We start from the raw sequence: 17,643 nt of genomic DNA, 5'->3' as shown, positions 1-17,643 counted from the left end.
ACAGCATGACATTGTTGTTCTCCTAAATAAATGCGAGGCTGCTCTATGGCAGCTTTGCAATCCGTAGCATTTCCACAGCATTATTTTTGGAGAGCGCTTGCTGGTATCCATAACTCTACCTCCGTCTCAACAACTAGCGAGGCCACCCTTTCATCAGTTTGTCCAGATGATGCTCTGGAAGGGCTGAGATTTATCGGATTTTCCCCATGACAGACCTCATGAGTCAGATTTAGAGCTATCGGGTGGCGCATGAATTCAAACCATCAACGGCCTTAAAATGTCACAAGCGTGACAGCTGGGCCTATGTTTGCTGTGAGAATGGGATGGGTAAAGGGGACAAATGTCTGAAAGGAAAGAGGAAAGGTCAGTTTAAAAAAGAAAAAGAAATGATTTTGGGGTTGGGGTTCATTTATGTAAATGTAATATAAATGCAGTTGAATAGCATTTGTAAAAAAAAATAAATCTTGCAATATACTGCTATAAAGCATTAAATGTGGGGTGTGGAACTTTTTCCCAGCCTGACGGCCTCTATCTACTTTCCTCATGCCATGTGTGATTTTATAAACTTCCGTCAACTCATCTCTTGCCTTTTATCTAAGCTAAAAAGTTCCAAATGCTGCAACCTTTCCAAATAGAGAATTGTTTTCCTCATAAGGAGCTGCAGTTTTATGAGAAAGTCGGATGGACAGGGGAAGGGGGAGATTGCATTTAAGCTGGGCAAAAATTAATTTATTGCATGGATATATTTCAAATATTAAAAATGCACTTGGGTTGGTTGCGCCCCCCCCCGCCACTGCTGCCCAATGGAATTTCACAGCCTCTGATAGTGATGTATTTTGGCGCACACACAAAATGGGTGCATATGGTCAACTAAGCAAAGTATATAAATGAATATTCTTCTATGCAATTACCCTTTAAATCCCAGAGGCTGCATGTATCTTTTGGTTTCTAACATTGGTTCAATTCTGGTCGTATGAGCTGCTATTAACACAACTTTTGCAAATATATAGTGAGCAGTTGCTCACCTTCCTCCTCTCAGTGCTGCTGTGGTTCTTGATTCTCTCCTTGGCTCACACTATAGGTATGCCTTTGGCCATGGCTCTGCTTCTGCATATTGCAGCTTTAAAGGGCTACTACTTATAGCCCATTAAGAGTGACAGATAAGGTGAGGGAATCTGAACCCCATTTACATCCACCTCAGTGCAGTCCAGTAGGTCAATGCAATCCAGCTGCTCTGTGGTAGGTAGAGTGTAAGTGTTTCTTTCACATGGTGCCCAGGTTAGCCACTTAGGTGTTCGCCTGGGCTGAACTTTACTTTCCTGAAGTGAGGAGCAAGTTGCAGTGCTGCCTTTAACACGCCTACACATGGCTAAGCTTTCAGATCTCACCTTGCGACCAGTGTAACCTTTTTTACTTTTTTCTGTTGACCACTTGCCTCAGTAAATACATCTGAATGTTGCTTTCTTTGAATAAGAAAAGCAGCCCGTTGCCCTTTGCGAGCCACATTTGCTGTTTGACGTTGTGCCTAGTGCACCAACCTTTTGCCTCCCCCTGATCTAGCCCATTATGAAAGCTGATATCTAGACTTAACTGGTGGCAAGTGTTAAAAATAGCAAGCAGATCAAACAGTTCCCCAGTAATAAATGACCTTAGCGGTGGATTGGAAATCTTGGCTGAGGATTCGGAGAAGAACCACAAATGGATTAGTTCTGGAGCCTTTTTGAATCTCAGATTTCTACTTCCTTTAAGCCATTTCAGAAATGTGTATTGGCGAAGACATAGATAAATAAACAACTGATGGGCAGCTTCATTTCAGGATATGGTATAGTATCTTAAAAATGAAATTCATTGCAAATGGTATTTTCAGTTTAAGGAGACTGGATGTTACAGGATCTTGAAGTTGGTTTATTTTTATTTATTTATTTAAAAAAAAACCAATAAGTCCTAGATTCACTGTCCAAGGATTGTAGTGCAAATAATTTCTAGGACTCTAGCTGCATTCAGATACAATTACTGGGGTTCACTTGCAAAACAAGACCTGTGCTTATGCACTTTTTGCTACCCCTCACTTTCTTCTCTTCTTGTGCTTGGCTTACTTGACCATTTCCTGCTTTGATCAAACCATAGTTTATCATTTTATCTGGACCAGCAAACAGTGGTTTGAGCAAGCCTTCCAAACCACAAACCAGCATCAAACTGTGACTTGCAATCCTGATTTGGAGTCTTAACTTCAACTGTCATGATTTGGATGTAATAGCAAACTACAGTTTAAGCAAATCAGGAATTTATGAAGCCACGTGCGCCGGGGATTACTATAGCACAGGAGTTGTTATCATTGCTTGGATGATAGAAGTTACGTCTGAATACAGTTTCTCTTTCTAGCCAAAATTTAAAGGATAAGTGTTGAAATTAACTTTTGTTGGTTTTCATCTGTTTTATCTACCTAACTTTTAGTGTGTTATGGGGGAACAGGTACTGTCTTTTCCTGAGAAAGGTAGAAGCTGCCATATGCTGAAGAGAGCTAGCGTGGAAAAATGGATCAAGTGTTAGACTAAGAAGACCTGGGTTAAATCATGAAACTTATGGATTTACAAGAGGCTCTCTCTTAGCCTAACCTTCCTTATGGAATAAATTTGAGGATTAGAATGGGATAGCTTGCATATACTACCCAGGGCTTCTTGAAGAAAAGGCAGTTTACAGATGTGGTGATAATAATCTGGGTCCATAATAATGTGGAACCATCTGGATGATGCACACATGATTCCGCAACAAAAAGGCTTATTTGTTTATGGCCTCATAACATAAGGTTATCGGAGCCATTTACAGTATATCAGTATGAAAACAGTAATGGGACTGCACTGGTTAATTAAAAGGCTTAGGTGACCTAGTGTTGGAAAGAAGACAAGGATGGCGCCAGGTGACCTTCTCTGTGAAGGCTGTTCCATAACTAGGGTGCCTCCACCAAAAAGGCCCTCTCCCTGGTGGTGACACACTTCGCTTTATTCAGTGGGGGCACTTGGATTGGGGCCTCCAAAGAAAATCTTAAGATTCAGGTAGGTACGTACGGAAGACGGTGGCTTTAAATTTAAATCAGCAATTTAAACCAGCACTTTAAATTGGGCCCAGAAACAGACTGGAAGCCATCGTGGAGTGATCCGCCTCAGGTTCCTCCATTGCACCGCCACCCTAGCCTTCTGTTCCTTATGTTGACATTATGTGTAAACCGAGCATGCTCAGTCCACAGGGTTCCCCCTGCCCTGTAAAGATTTTTGCACTTCCACAAACCTTGAGGTCCCACTGAGCATGGGAATACCTCCCTGTTGTGCATGGATATTACAAGTTTATCTATATAAGGATCGGCACAGGGAGAACTCAGATCGCTGTACTGTATAATGTTCAATTGTTAGTCTTTCTCTGAGAAATGTTCCCTTTTGATTCCCAGGTGCAGTTCCCTTATGAGTGATACCTTTTATGAATGATACCTTTTTATGTTTCACTTGGGTTACAGTTTTGTATTGAATTTTCTGCTCTCCCACCTACCTCTTCTAACCTACGGCAAGAATATTGTGCTGTCAGTGAGTCATGCAAAAAACAACAACACCCCAACACATTTCATTTGTGGGTACGTGCCAGGATTGGAATATTGGTTTCTCCTTTGTAGTTGCAGCTTTATTCGGAAGCTGGCGTAGCTCTCTTGCAACTGAATAACCCTAAGGATTTCCAAGAGCTGATCAACCAAGCTAAGAAGAACATGACTATAGAAGGGAAAGAACTGACACTTAATCCTGCTTATTTATTATGGGATCTCAGTGCCATCAGCCAGGTAGGAGTCGTTCTCTGGTGTATGGGCATGCTATTATGGCAAAGCTTCGTGAGATTTAGGTAACGGATGACAATGACAATACGTTATAGTGTGACATAGAGAATTGGCAGCAATTTGAAAACTGTATTCCACACAGCAGGAGTAGTCAATGTGATGCACTCCTGTCATCCCACACTAGTTAGGGCTGGCCTTCTTTTGCAGGCTTCTGGCCTATGCTAGCTGAGGGAAGTGACATGGAATTGTTGTTGAATAGACAGACCTTAATGGTGGCAGTAGCAGCAATGAAAGACAGCTAACAAGATGTGACACTTTAAATCCTTTACTGCAGATATCTTAAAACTTACTGTAGATGTGAGAGCCTGGAATGGAAAATGGTGGAGGACACCCCCACAAACACACCCCCACACAACCTTTTAATTTCCTCAACCCTTCATGTATTTAGCTGTGAAAGGGGCACATGTAGTTATCTCTGATGAGTTTTGCCCCAAGCCTGCCAGCTCTTTTCCTGGCTTGACAGAAATTATTTTCCAGTTTTATACTTCAAAACCCATTAGCTGACAAGCCTGTACACATGTCCCCTCTACCCTGAAATTATCTCTATTTAGGCAAAGCACCACGTGAATTCGTCTTTGGTGTTTTAAAATGAATAATGGCAGCTTTTAGACGCAAATGTTGCTCTCATTCTGTCGGTATAGTTGTGTGTCACTGTCTTTTAATAGTCTAAACAGGATGAAGATGTTTCAGCCAGCCGTTTTGAAGACAATGAAGAGCTGCGGTATTCACTGCGGTCAATAGAGAGGCATGCTCCCTGGGTACGGCACATCTTCATAGCCACCAACGGGCAGATTCCTTCCTGGCTTAATTTGGATAACCCCCGGATATCTATAGTAACTCATCAGGTAAAAAGTGTCTGACTCTGTTATCTGGGAACACTTGCCCTAAATTGCATCAATAAGGAGTGTGTGATATACAGGCATATTTGTGTGAAGTTTTCTTCGCTGTAATTGCACCGCACACGTGAAACGCTGACTTAAAATGTTGCATCCTAATGACATTTGGAAAGCGTTTTGAAACCTCTCATAAGATTCCCCCCCCCCCAATAATATTTTCTTTTATTATTCTAGGAGATATTTCAGAATTTGAGTCACCTACCCACTTTTAGTTCTCCTGCCATTGAAAGCCACATTCATCGCATTTCAGGTCTGTCCCAGAAGTTCATTTATTTAAATGATGATGTGATGTTTGGAAAGGATGTGTGGCCTGATGATTTCTTTAGTCACTCCAAGGGTCAAAAGGTAAGCCATCACAAAATAATTTTATTTATTCAATTTGAGAGATCAGACACCTTTCTGTTGGAAACACGCCCGGGAAGGCCGCCAACTTCCCAAGTCTCTGGGGCGTCTCTCTGATGGTTCTCCCTGGCTGTAAATCTCCCTCAGTCCAGAGAGACCGGTGATAAGCGACCCCTCTCTCCTGAGAAGAGCACACTCTGGCATATCATTGCAGAAGAAAGACTCAATCAGTAGCTCTAAAACTACTTTATTTACAGTCTATATACAAAGACTTCATCAGCACGTCTGTGCTCTTTGAGCACCAGTACAGAAACAGCAGCATATTCAGAAGTGAAACCAACTTCCAACAGTACCGATACTTCCTTTCTCATGCTCTCTCAGACACTCACATGATATACACAAAACATAGTGCTACTACTGGAGCAGCACGGATGCATAGAAATCCTAACACTTTCGTCATTTGGGAGATGCCTAGTTTGATTTTGCTTTCACCAAGTTTGACAATAACAGAGGTGACTAATATGAGAACAAAACTTATAAATGGAATTTGCACAAGCCATGTGCACTTGCAAGCAGCCCTTTCACTGCTTTTTCTTTGTGAGCAGCAATACAAAGCAGGAAGCCAATTAACCATAGCTTCCCATTACATTTATGAAGGGTTTGCAAGTCTGGCTTGTTTAGAAACCATTAACTATATTACCTAGTTTGTGTGTATTGGCAGGTGTGGTTCATTTTGACTTCCCGGTGTGTTTCGTATGATGGAGCTCATGCATGTTGTGGTTTATTAAACCAAGTTTTGATGGTGCAAATGCAATCAGTTTGGTTTTCCAGTGAACTGACCTCTAAAAACCAGAATATTTAAAGCAACATTTTGGATTGTGGAGATGGGGGTAAAAGGTGCATTTTGCAATGAGTAATCTCTACTGAATATATTAAATCACAAAGCTCTTAGTGCAAAAACCACAAAAATATCTAAAAATAATTAACTATGTAAGAATTATTTACTATTCGTTACTTGGATTCTGTTTCCCTAGTCGAAAATATCCATTTATTTGCAACTAGGGTGCCAAGTATTTCTGTATCGCTGCTGGTGAGTATTTTGAAGGGTGACCCTGTGAATAATACATGGTTTATGCACCCTTTATAAGTGATGCAGTATGCATGTGCTTTGTACTTGGGTGCTGGAGCCAGAATTCAGAATGCATTGTGAGAAGTTTCCCTCAGGATCAGTTTGATGCTTCTTGGCCACATCCTGGAAAGCATCTGCTTCCTCTTGTGCTTCAAGACTTGGGCGGTGATAGCCATTTGTGGGAGCTCGCTCACACAACAACCATTCCACCAGCACAGGGATGCGGAAACTAGGCCAAATTTGACCCAGCAGGTTTGCCCTGTGAGTCTGTTGCTCTCCAAACTTCACACACCTGCCCCACACCTGACAGCTGAACTTTTGTTATTGGAGCAAGGTACAACCACTCATCAGCTGGTGACAATGGGAGTGCATTTTGCTCCAGGAACATGAAGTTGTTTGCATTGAAAGCAAAGGGGGAAAGCTCCATTCTAGCAGCCGTTTCAGTGCAAGCTTTGACAGGTGCAAGCTTTGACAGCCTGCCTGTCAATCATCCGACATCACAATGACACCAGGTGATTGAGTGCCCCAGCTACCTTTGAAAGTTGGCCCAAAGATCTGCCCCGCATGAGCCAGAAAGCTTCCTCATCCCTCGCACTACCAAGACTCTTGTTCTTAGTGTAGTGCAACAAATGAATGTCTTGCCCTTGGGAAAGACGCTGTGCCGCTCCTGCTATAATTATACTTCATGACAGTTGTACATTACTGTTTTCACTAATGCTAGCACAACAACATCAACTCTCTAATTTCTGGTCCTAATGTTACATTGGATCTCACTCTTAATAAGTATCCGTCTCCTTGTCTGAGTGCTATTGAAAAGGACGTGTCGCCATGCAAAAATAGCGACACATCAAATAATGTGATTTAATGTCCCTTTCCCTTTTGTATGCCTTCACAGATTTATGTCACTCGAGCAGTATGGCTAAAAAGAAAGAAAAGCTGGAGAGTTTATATCTCTAAAGAAGGGATATTGTATAGATTGAAAACATTCTGAAAATAGAAAGAAGAGGATGGAGAATCAATATTATTATTTTTTTGTAAAAATATAGCAGGTTGACATCCTTGGAAAGGCAGATAGTCAGATAAAAGTAAAGCAGGTTAGTTTAGCTTTAAACTAGCTGTATTCATTCATCTAATTACTGGTACTGTTGGGCAACAATTAAGGCTGAATGTCAGATAACTTCAAATCAAGTAGAGGTCAGTGTTTCGGTCCCCAAGAAATTTCCTGTTCACCTTTAGAGTACAAACATAGGAATTGCAAATCAGTTTGCTGTGTAGAAGTGAATTTAAATACGTTCCTGGGAGCTGTGAGAATAAAGTGGTTTTGTCTCCATTATCAGGTTTACTTGACTTGGCCTGTTCCAAACTGTGCTGAAGGATGCCCTGGTTCGTGGATCAAAGATGGCTACTGTGATAAAGCCTGTAACAATTCAGCTTGTGATTGGGATGGTGGTGACTGCATTGGTAAGGAAGGCATAAGTACTGAAACCTGGCTTTTTGCATTTCAGAAGTCCGGAGACACTGTTATATTATTTTGCAAATAAGAAGAGATGATCTCTTCGGAGCGTATTCTTGCAGACTCTTGGGTAGCTCTAGATGTAAGCTCACATTTGAAAAACCCCAGTTGCTTTCACAGTGCACTCTTGTCTCAGCACTAAATCGCAATAGTGAGCAGCATTGACTCTGGGTGTCTTCTGTGTAAAGGAAAAGGGGGCACTGGATATAATCACACTTTTCCTGGAGAGAGTAATCCATGCAGGAAAAAAAAGAGTATGCCACCATGTGAAAAACGTTCTTTTTTTTTGCAAGTAAGGTAGCTGATGCTTTTCTAGTTGGGATGTAGCATTCCTAACCTTAGGGCAGATTGTTGTCTTTTGACAACAGAGATTCAGTGGTGGTTAGCGAAATAATTTTGCTCCAGATTTTGTCTTTTTTATCTGTACTGGTTTTTTTTAGGATAATTTGTTGGCTAGGCTTGAGCTTCCCTGTTTTCCAGACAGTGGACATAAGAGATGCATACCTCCCCGCCCTCATGCTTGCAAAATTGATAACCTTAGGGATGTATTGGTTTCCTGTATAAAGTATCCTTTCATTTAAAGCATACAGAATTGGATCATGAGTTAAGAACCATGCTGGGGTCTGTTTTCAGAAATGCTTAACCAACTCTTAACTTGTACATTGAGGCTTTTTTAAACTCAGCAGTGAGCAGCTTTCTACACTGTGTTTCCCTTTTTTCTTTTATAGGTAGTAGTATCGGTAACCGTTATGGTGCAGGTGGTGGAGCTGGTGTTGGTGTTGGGAATGTTGCTCCCTGGCAGTTTGGGGCAGGAATAAGTGGAGTTTCTTACTGCAACCAAGGCTGTGCAAACTCATGGCTGGCTGATAAATTCTGCGACCAGGCATGCAACGTCCTTTCTTGTGGATTTGATGCTGGTGACTGTGGACAAGGTATGTTAAAACAAGTGGAGTCCCTGCAGCCTTTTGGCTCTTCCATACTGTTTAATGTATGTCTGGTGCGGTCATTCGGTCTACATTGATGGAAGGGAGTTGCTAGATTTAACTGTACTTTAACTACATTTGAGAGGGAGGGGGAGGGGAAAGAGAGAGCGAGTCCATCCAATGTCCATCCAGTGATGAACTCATAATATCACGTCCAAATTAGTCCAGTGTAAGAGAGAAAGAAGGGGGAAAGAGATGCCCAATATTAATATGTATGGACTAGCTCCTCTGAATCTTTCCTTCCTACTTAAATGTTTAGCTCTGCCTTGGCTGTAAAGAGTTATTGAAGGCAGACCTAATGCTTGAAAGACACACTTAGACTTTATTTTTAAAAATATATTTATTTGTTCATTTATGCCGTTTATCTATTTGCACAGACTAGGTGGAGCTGTACCTTTATGAATATTTTGAATTAAGGTTTAATTCTTTCTATTCCTTCAATACATCTCAAACCATTATTTATTTTAAGATGTTACACTATATTTTGGGTTTGTTTCATTTTCTTATGTGTATCATTATTTAGTATATATTATTTGTAGTTTGGTTAGTTTGTTGTCTTCTATAATTTTCAGTGTTATATTGGCTTGACACCAAATGAGTTACAGTACTGTGTACATTAGCATTATGGTAATTCCAATTCTGGTGTTTTACAACTCTTTATTTTGGAAAAGCGATGTTTGTTGTTCTTAATGTTAAAAAATCAATAACAATTATTTTAATAATAATAATAAATAACTGCAAGCATTGCAGGGTCACCTTGGAGGAAGGGGAGCATGAAAATGCAGATGATACAAATAATTCTCTGGAGATTATGTGATGTTTTATGTAGTTGTAAATTGTATTTTTATTGTGTGTTTGATATGTGACTTGTAAACCACTTTAGGGAGAAATTTTCTTTAAAAGCAATATGCAAATAAGCCATATAAGTAAACACATTTATGTTTTTCCAGATCACTTTGATGAGCTGTACAAAGTGACTCTTCAAAAGAACCAGACTCATTATGTCATTCCAAAAGGCGAATATTTGCCCTTTTTCAGTTTTGCTGGAATAGCTAAGAAAGGGCTTGATGGCGCCTATAGTGATAACCCAATAATCCGCCATGCTTCCATCGCCAACAAATGGAAGACTATCCACCTGATAATGCACAGTGGAATGAATGCAACTGTGATCCACTTCAATCTTACATTTCAAGGTAAAGAGGATGAAGAGTTCAAGATGCAGATCACCCTGGAAGTTGATACAAGAGAAGAGCCAAAAGTAAACACAACGTCTACCCAGAAACCTGAAGGTGATGCAAAAGCTGCAACTTTGGTGCCAGAAGCTGAAATGATATTTGAGGATATCCCTGAAGAAGAACGTTTCCCAAGAATCAGAAGCCACCCAAATGGCACAACAGAGAATCTGGACGGGGACATAGTAATTCAACTGCTTAACATTTCTGCCCTTCCGGAAGATGTGAGGCTGGCCCTACAGAACCTAGATTTGCAGCTAGCTATTGGTGACATCACACAGAAAGGGTACAATCTGTCTAAGGCGGCTCTCCTGAAATCCTTAGGGATGGTACCAACAACAACCAGGGCTGCATTAAACAATTCCCAGAAGATAAGGGGAAAGGAAGTAGTTGACGGCTTGGAAAATGTGAAGAATCACACGATTTGGCAGAAACCTGACCAAGATGCCAGGGATGGCAGAAGAGATGTAGAAAGAAGAATGCATGATACTTTCCCACTGGAGTTCAAACCAGCAAAGACTACTCCAGTGGCTATGAAGGTGAACAGCCATTTCCCACTAAGACACGGCTCAGTGGTAAAATCTAAATCTGTACCTTTAACCCAGAATACGGGTGAGCGACTTGAATCTCCAGAGAAAATCTTAAATGTCCTTGTACAGAAAGAAGCTCAGAAGACAAAAGAAATGAGGGAAGGAAAAACTGCAGGGAGAAAAAAGGAAGAGGCGGATGCCGTGGAGGACGTAGCCGAAAGTCAAGGCTTACCACGAAGGAAATTACAGCATTACACTGGAAATTACCGAGGCTTCTTGCCGTGGGAGAAACAGAAATACTTCCAAGACCTTCTTGATGTGAGTATATCAGATGGGTAGGATAGTGTCAAGCAAGGAGGATTAAAATAAAATAAAAATGTTTATTTAAAATGCTAGCATAGCACAGTGGCTCAGAAAATGAGCTGATTATGCAGAAGTCAACTGAAACTTGCTTTGCCATAAACTCATTTGGTGATCTTTTGGACAAGTTATGCTTTCTGAGCCTCAACTCCCTGCCAACCCCTCCCACTGCAGATATAGTGAATGAAGTCAATATTCCTATTGATTTCATATGCTATTTTGTGTTTGTGACTTACTTTCTTCTATATTGAAGAAGCTTGTATCTTGCTTTCTGTCGACCAGTTGGAGACAAGGAAACTGGCAATGTGAGCATCTTAACCACATCAACAGTGTACAAATTCTCTCTCTCTCTCTCTCTCTCTCTCTCTCTCTCACACACACACACACACACACACACTAGACAAGCAGTACTGTACTGCTGTAAGAAAACCTTATAAGGGAACAGCATTAAATACTCATCAAACTTAAAGCTGAAAGCCTTCTTTAAAAATAATGGTTTAGTCAGATGCCTGAAGGAATAATGTCTTGAAGTGTGAGGGCTCTCACTTTGAAAGTTGTTTGCATTCTATCTAGGTATAATGTTAGGCCTTCAGTATCTTTGAAGAACTAATTATTTGATCAAGGAATGCTTTTAAAACCACTTTTACACAGCTGGTACTATTACTACTACTACTACTACTATTATTATTATTTATTGTACCCTGCCTAAAAGACCAAACAGTTATAGAATTAAAACTATATATAAATATAAAAGCACTGTTAAAAACATACAGGGAGTTACAATAAAAACAGCATGCCAGTGGGCCCTTTGATTAAAAAGCAGTCAGTTCCCAAAACCCTGTTGGAACAAGAAGGCCTTCCCCTGCCAGCAGGAAGACAACAAAGGGGTGGCTAGTCCGACTTCTCTAGGGAGGGAGCTGGGAGCAGCCAGCAAGAAGGCCTTCTCTCATATCCCCACCAAGCATGTTTGTGAGGTTGGCAGGACCTAGAGAAGGGCCTCCCCCGAAAATCTCTGAACACAGGCAGGTGTATATGGGGAGATACGGTCTTTCAGTAAGCTTAAACCTAAACCATATAGGGAATTAAAGGCCATAACCAGCACTTTGAATTGTGCCGAGAAACGGACTGGTAGCTGGTGGAGCTCTCCTTGCAAGGGAGACCTACCTCTGGCCACCCTGTTTTTTTTTTAGTTTTGAGAGTAGGAGATTGCTTTTAGATGTTTTAATTGTATTGTTTTAATATTGGCATGTTTGCGACTAATGTACGCACGATTTGCATTCTTGTTTTCCAGGAAGAAGAAGCGTTAAGGAGGGAAATGGCTTATTTCACAGATAGTAAACTGGTTGGAAGGCAGCTGAAAGACACATTTGCTGATTCTCTCAGATACGTAAACAAGCTTTTAAACAGCAAATTCGGATTCACGTCTCGCAAAGTCCCTGCTCATATGCCTCACATGATTGACAGAAAAGTCATGCAAGAACTGCAGGATCTGTAAGTCTGACATAGAGGAAAATAGTAACCCTTGCATTTGAAATATAGATATCCCAAGTTGGATCTGCCAAAATAGGTTTTCTTATTACGTGAAATAAGGGAGAAATATGAGCTACTTCTTCTCACAAGAAGTAAGTGAAGAGGCTAACCTGTTTCTGGGCTGCAGCACTTGAGATTGTAGGTGAGGGCCCCCACAGTGAAACACTCCTCCATACTAGCAACACACAAACACACACAATCACTGGACACACACACAATCACTAGGCCCAGACTTCTTCCTGTTTTCTATATAGAAAATATTGAAATCGGGGGAGGTTATATTGTGAAGATTTCCATCCTATGAGCTCCGCATCCTCTGTCTCCAGTGGTGCAGCCCTGAAATAGGTTCACCTCATCTGCCATTGTTTTGAGAGATTTTTTGTCCTTTTTTTTTTTTGCCTCATCATTGCATGCAGGGGTTACACACACAGACAGACAGAGAGAGAGAGAGAGAGACAGACAGACAGACAGACAGACAGACCCTTTCTTGCCTTTGTTGGCTTATCTTTCGTGTTGAAGGGATCAGGTTTCTGAAGCCATCTTTGTCACTAGAAGCCTCTTTGCAGCTCCAACTTACTTGCCAACTATGGTCTTCCCTAGACAGGGGTAGGATGGCTACAGCTACGATAACCTCCAGATTGGACTTACGATGTGTTTTACATGCAGCTGCCCTTGAAAACAGTCCAGAGGTTGCAACTGGCGGGAAACGCAGCGACCAGGGTGTTAGTGAGTGCTGCTGGTTGTCCACTTGCAACCCCTCTTCTGAAACAATTCTATAGGTTGGCAGTTGTCTTCCAGGTCCAATTGAAGCTGCTTATAATAACATTTAAAGCTCTAAATGACATTGGCCTATCTGAAAGAGTGTCTCCTCCCATACTAACTGGATAACGCCCAGATCCCCAGATCTGCTGGGGAATGCCTCTTGGTAGTCCTAGTCCCTAATGAATGTTTTTAGGAGGCTTATGGGGTGAGGAGCCTTGAGAGGGCTTTCTGTGGCTGACTTATATGGACAGGTTATTCAGATTTTCTGTATAGCCAATTCAGTTGATTTTTCGATGTTTCTGGACAGGTTTCCTGCGGAATTTGACAAGACCTCCTTCCACAAAGTACGGCACTCCGAAGATATGCAGTTTGCCTTTTCATATTTCTACTATCTCATGAGTGCAGTTCAGCCACTGAACATTTCCCAGGTTTTTGATGAAGTTGATACGGATCGGTCTGGGATTTTATCTGACCGGGAGATTCGTACATTGGCCACAAGAATTCATGAACTCCCTCTAAGCTTGCAGGTAATATTTTTTTCTTAAATACCCCAATGAAATTCTGTACAGAGGAGGGAAAGTTAATGAAAAGTAGACGTTACAGATGTTGTCTGTTCAGTGGCATCTTAACACTTCTGTGTTTGTATTTGGTTAAATACTACTTATTCAGATTTTGTCAAAAAGCAATTGATTAAATTAAGGAAATGCATTAGAATATAAAGGGAAAGTGTAGTGTTCTTATTACTGGAACATGATTATAGGGACATTTTGATGCATTGGTGAAGATAGGGAATCTCACCAAACTTGGAAGCAAACTTCCTGCCTTCCTCCTGTTCTGATGAATTACACTTAATTTTTTTAGAAAATACAGGTCGGAGCAGCAACAAATTGTTGCATTGTGGAATATTTCTAGTCGGCGTACCAACCAGCTGTGGCCTTTTCCAGGATCATAAAAATTGTGAATTTGTGTGCCACTTTTCTATCGTATACCAAGGTCAAAGCTGCTTATAACATCCAAAATACTTAGAATTGCAGAGTTGGCAGGGACCTGAGGGTCATCTAGTCCAACCCCCTGCAATACAGGAATCTCAACTAAAGCATCCATGACAGATGGCCATCCAACATATACTTAAAAACCTCCAAGGAAGGAGAATCCACCACCTTCCGAGGGAGACATTTCCACTGTTGGAACAGCTCTAAACCATCAAAAGGTCCTTCCTGATGTTTAAGTTGGGACCTCCTTTCTTGTAACTTTGAGTCCTAGCCTCAAAGAAAACAATCTGGCTCCATCTTCATTATAATCTCTTCTCTCTGCCCTCCCTCTGGTGAAATAAGAACATAAGAGCCCTGCTGGATCAGCCCAAAGGCCTATCTAGTTCAGTTCTGCACAGAGGTGCTTATGGTAAGCCCACAAACAGGGCTTACCTGCTCTCACCTGCTCTTTAGCAGCTGGTATTCACTGGCGTAAGGGACGCGCATGGCGCTGTGGATTAAACCACAGAGCCTAGGACTTGCCAATCAGAAGGTCGGCGGTTCAAATCCCTGCAGTGGGGTGAGCTCCCGTTGCTCGGTCCCTGCTCCTACCAACCTAGCAGTTCAAAAGCACGTCAAAGTGCAAGTAGATAAATAGGTACCGCTCTGGCGGGAAGCTAAACGGCGTTTCCATGCGCTGCTCTGCTTCGCCAGAAGCAGCTTAGTCATGCTGGCCACATGACCCGGAAGCTGTACGCCGGCTCCCTCAGCCAGTAAAGCGAGATGAGCGCCACAACCCCAGAGTCGGCCACGACTGGACCTAATGGTCAGGGGTCCCTTTACCTTTATTCACTGGCGTCGTGCCTCTAATCCTCGAGGTGGTATATCGTCATCATGACAAGTAGCTATAGATAGCTGTATCCTCCGTGAACTTGTCTAATCCTCTTTTAAAACCACCTAGATGTCAGGGAGAAAGTTTGTACCCTAGCCTTCTCCCGGGTATCTCATTCCTGTACGAGTGACTTTTAAAATCATTGTTTGAGGGAATGTATGAGCTCCCACCTGCTGTCTGAAGAAGAGCCCAGGCTCACTGATGTAGTGAAATAGACTTTCATAAGCAAAAGTCATGGTTGTGTGTAAGTGTGCAGTAAAGCTCATCCATGCGGAGAAAGAAAATGCATAACCTTTTCTTTTTTTCCCCTTGCTAGGATTTGACAGGTCTGGAGCAAATGCTAATAAATTGTTCTAAATCCCTTCCATTCAATATCACTCGGATTCACAACATACCACCAACTCAGGAGGCATATTATGACCCCAATCTGGTAAGGAACTGTTGCAAACATACTTTCTTTTTTTTTTATAATAAATTTTTATTGAAATTTTTCCATAAAAAACAATAAACCAATCCATTTATATATCACTTTTTTTTTTTATAATAAATTTTTATTGAAATTTGTTGCAAACATACTTTCATCTCCCTCTCCAATTGGTGCAGACTGGCATTTCAAAAAACAGCTTTCAAAATATGTGGTATAATTTCAGATGGCCAAAAAATCACTGTTTAAATCCCTGCATTCAGTAATCTGAGATGTCTTGCTCCCCGTTAATTTCTTTTGTGAGCAAATCTTCCTGCTTCAGACATACGCACAACTTGAGCTTGTCCATTGATTTTGTGATTTAAGAGCAAACCTCCCTCCCTCCGCAATAGAGTGCCAAGAGCTGCTGCTGAATGCCCCCTAAATTTGAAAAACTCCTAGTCCTAAAACACAGAACAGCTGTAATTCAAGGATAAAAGAAACACTAAACCACCTGGAGAAATTATTTGGGAGCCAGGTACCTAAAGAAGCACCTCTCCCAGTATCACTCATCACAGGTCCTACGATCAGAAGGGAAGGCCTTGTCGGTGGTGCTGCCTCTGGTTGCTTCCCAGATAGCCTTGATCCATGACAGGGCCTTCTCAGTGGTGGTTCCCCATTTATAGAATGCCCTTCCTCGTGATGTGCGTCCACCTCCCTCATCATTGACTTTCAGGAGAAATTTAAAAAGACTCCTGTTTACCCAAAAATTCGATGGCTAATGGAAACTGGCCATGGCAACTGTGAAATTAATTATTATATTTTTACATGTTTAGTTGTTCTAAATGCTTACGGTTTTGAATTATTGGAATCATAGAATATTGGAGTTGGAAGGGACCCTGAGGATCATCTAGCCCAACCCCCTGCAATGCAGGAATCTCAGCTAAAGCATCCATGACAGAAGGCCATCCAACCTCTGTTTAACAACCTCCAAGGAAGGAGAGTCCACAACCTCTCGTGGGAGTCTGTTCCATTGCTGAACAGCTCTTACTGTCAGAAAGTTTTTCCAAATGTTTAGTTGGAATCTCCTTTCTTGCAACTTGAAGCCATTGGTTTGAGTCCTACCCTCCAGAGCAGGAGAAAACAAGCATGCTCCCTCCTCCTCCATGTGACAGCTCTTAAGATATTTGAAGATGGCTATCATATCTCCTCTCAGTAATGCCCCCCTCCATTTAGCATTGCATCCTTTAGGAGGCTAACAGTACAGTCCTATGCATGTCTACTCAAAAATAAGCCCCATATTGTTCAGGCAGTAGCAGATGGTATTGTGGTGGGACTGTAGTGCTCACCTGACCTCTGGCTGTCCAACAGGAAGGGTAAGGCAGCAGTGAGGTTGATGCGATGCAAATATGCCAGCAGGATTGGCTCCACCAATGCATTTGCACCATGCCAACCTTGCTGCTGCCACCTCCTCCTCTTAGTCACTATATGCAGCAGTGACCCAGCCAGAAAGACGTCAGGTGAGCCTTGCAGTCCAGCACACCATCTGCTACAGACCCTGGGTGAGTCTGTATAGGACTGCAGCCTAATTTGCTCAGAATTTTCCATCATGGTTATTGTTTTTGTTGCTGTTCCTGCATAGAAGTTTACAAAACACAGGAGGGCAGGTCCCTGCCCCAAGGAGTTCACAGTATAAAATTTGACATGAGAGATGCAACAGAGGAGGGGATGGGAATGGAGGGACAAACTAAGCATGAAGTTTATTTTAACTACATAACAGCTTGGTTATGATAAAGAACCTTTCTTATTAAATAAGCTCAATTCTGTTACGTTTTTTCTGTATCCCCCCTTCTTACTGTGTCTTAATGCCCTTGATAAACGCTTCTCACAATCTGCCATTTTATCTCCTTAAATAAATATCTACTAAATATAGCATCATAATTAATATCTTTTGTTTCTAACATCATGACTGAAGTTATTTTTGAAATGTTTCAGTTGTTGGATTTCCAAGAACAAGGCTAAACCTTTAAAAGGCTTCCCTTGAGAATAGGAGAGTTGTTTCTCAGAATTGCTTGTGACTGGATTAGGAATCATAAGACTAATATATACCAGCTGTTCAGATCTCACTTGGAGTAGTTTCCTGGTTGACATTGATTGGCTTGCACCGTAGCATTTTTCTGCCTCCCTGCAGAATACTGGATTAAATGTCTTGTTACTTATGAA

At 41.6% G+C, this 17,643-nt stretch overlaps 1 protein-coding gene across 1 annotated transcript in view; it reads left to right on the top strand.

The window, feature by feature from the left end:
* The window catches only part of GNPTAB (N-acetylglucosamine-1-phosphate transferase subunits alpha and beta), a 50,177-nt gene that overhangs the window by 26,534 nt on the left and 6,000 nt on the right, over positions 1 to 17,643 (top strand). Inside the window, exons 8-16 of the mRNA XM_081878791.1 lie at positions 3,662 to 3,823; positions 4,543 to 4,722; positions 4,948 to 5,118; positions 7,582 to 7,705; positions 8,486 to 8,689; positions 9,691 to 10,820; positions 12,154 to 12,353; positions 13,462 to 13,681; positions 15,334 to 15,447. Coding sequence (XP_081734917.1) covers positions 3,662 to 3,823; positions 4,543 to 4,722; positions 4,948 to 5,118; positions 7,582 to 7,705; positions 8,486 to 8,689; positions 9,691 to 10,820; positions 12,154 to 12,353; positions 13,462 to 13,681; positions 15,334 to 15,447 — 2,505 coding nt within the window. The remainder of the gene's footprint in view (positions 1 to 3,661; positions 3,824 to 4,542; positions 4,723 to 4,947; positions 5,119 to 7,581; positions 7,706 to 8,485; positions 8,690 to 9,690; positions 10,821 to 12,153; positions 12,354 to 13,461; positions 13,682 to 15,333; positions 15,448 to 17,643) is intronic.

The sequence above is a fragment of the Podarcis erhardii genome, assembly GCF_964252035.2.
Source record: "Podarcis erhardii genome assembly, chromosome: 10".
In the NCBI taxonomy this organism is placed as follows: domain Eukaryota; kingdom Metazoa; phylum Chordata; class Lepidosauria; order Squamata; family Lacertidae; genus Podarcis; species Podarcis erhardii.
Note: the sequence above shows the minus strand (reverse complement) of the source record. Positions and strands in the feature narration are given on the sequence as shown.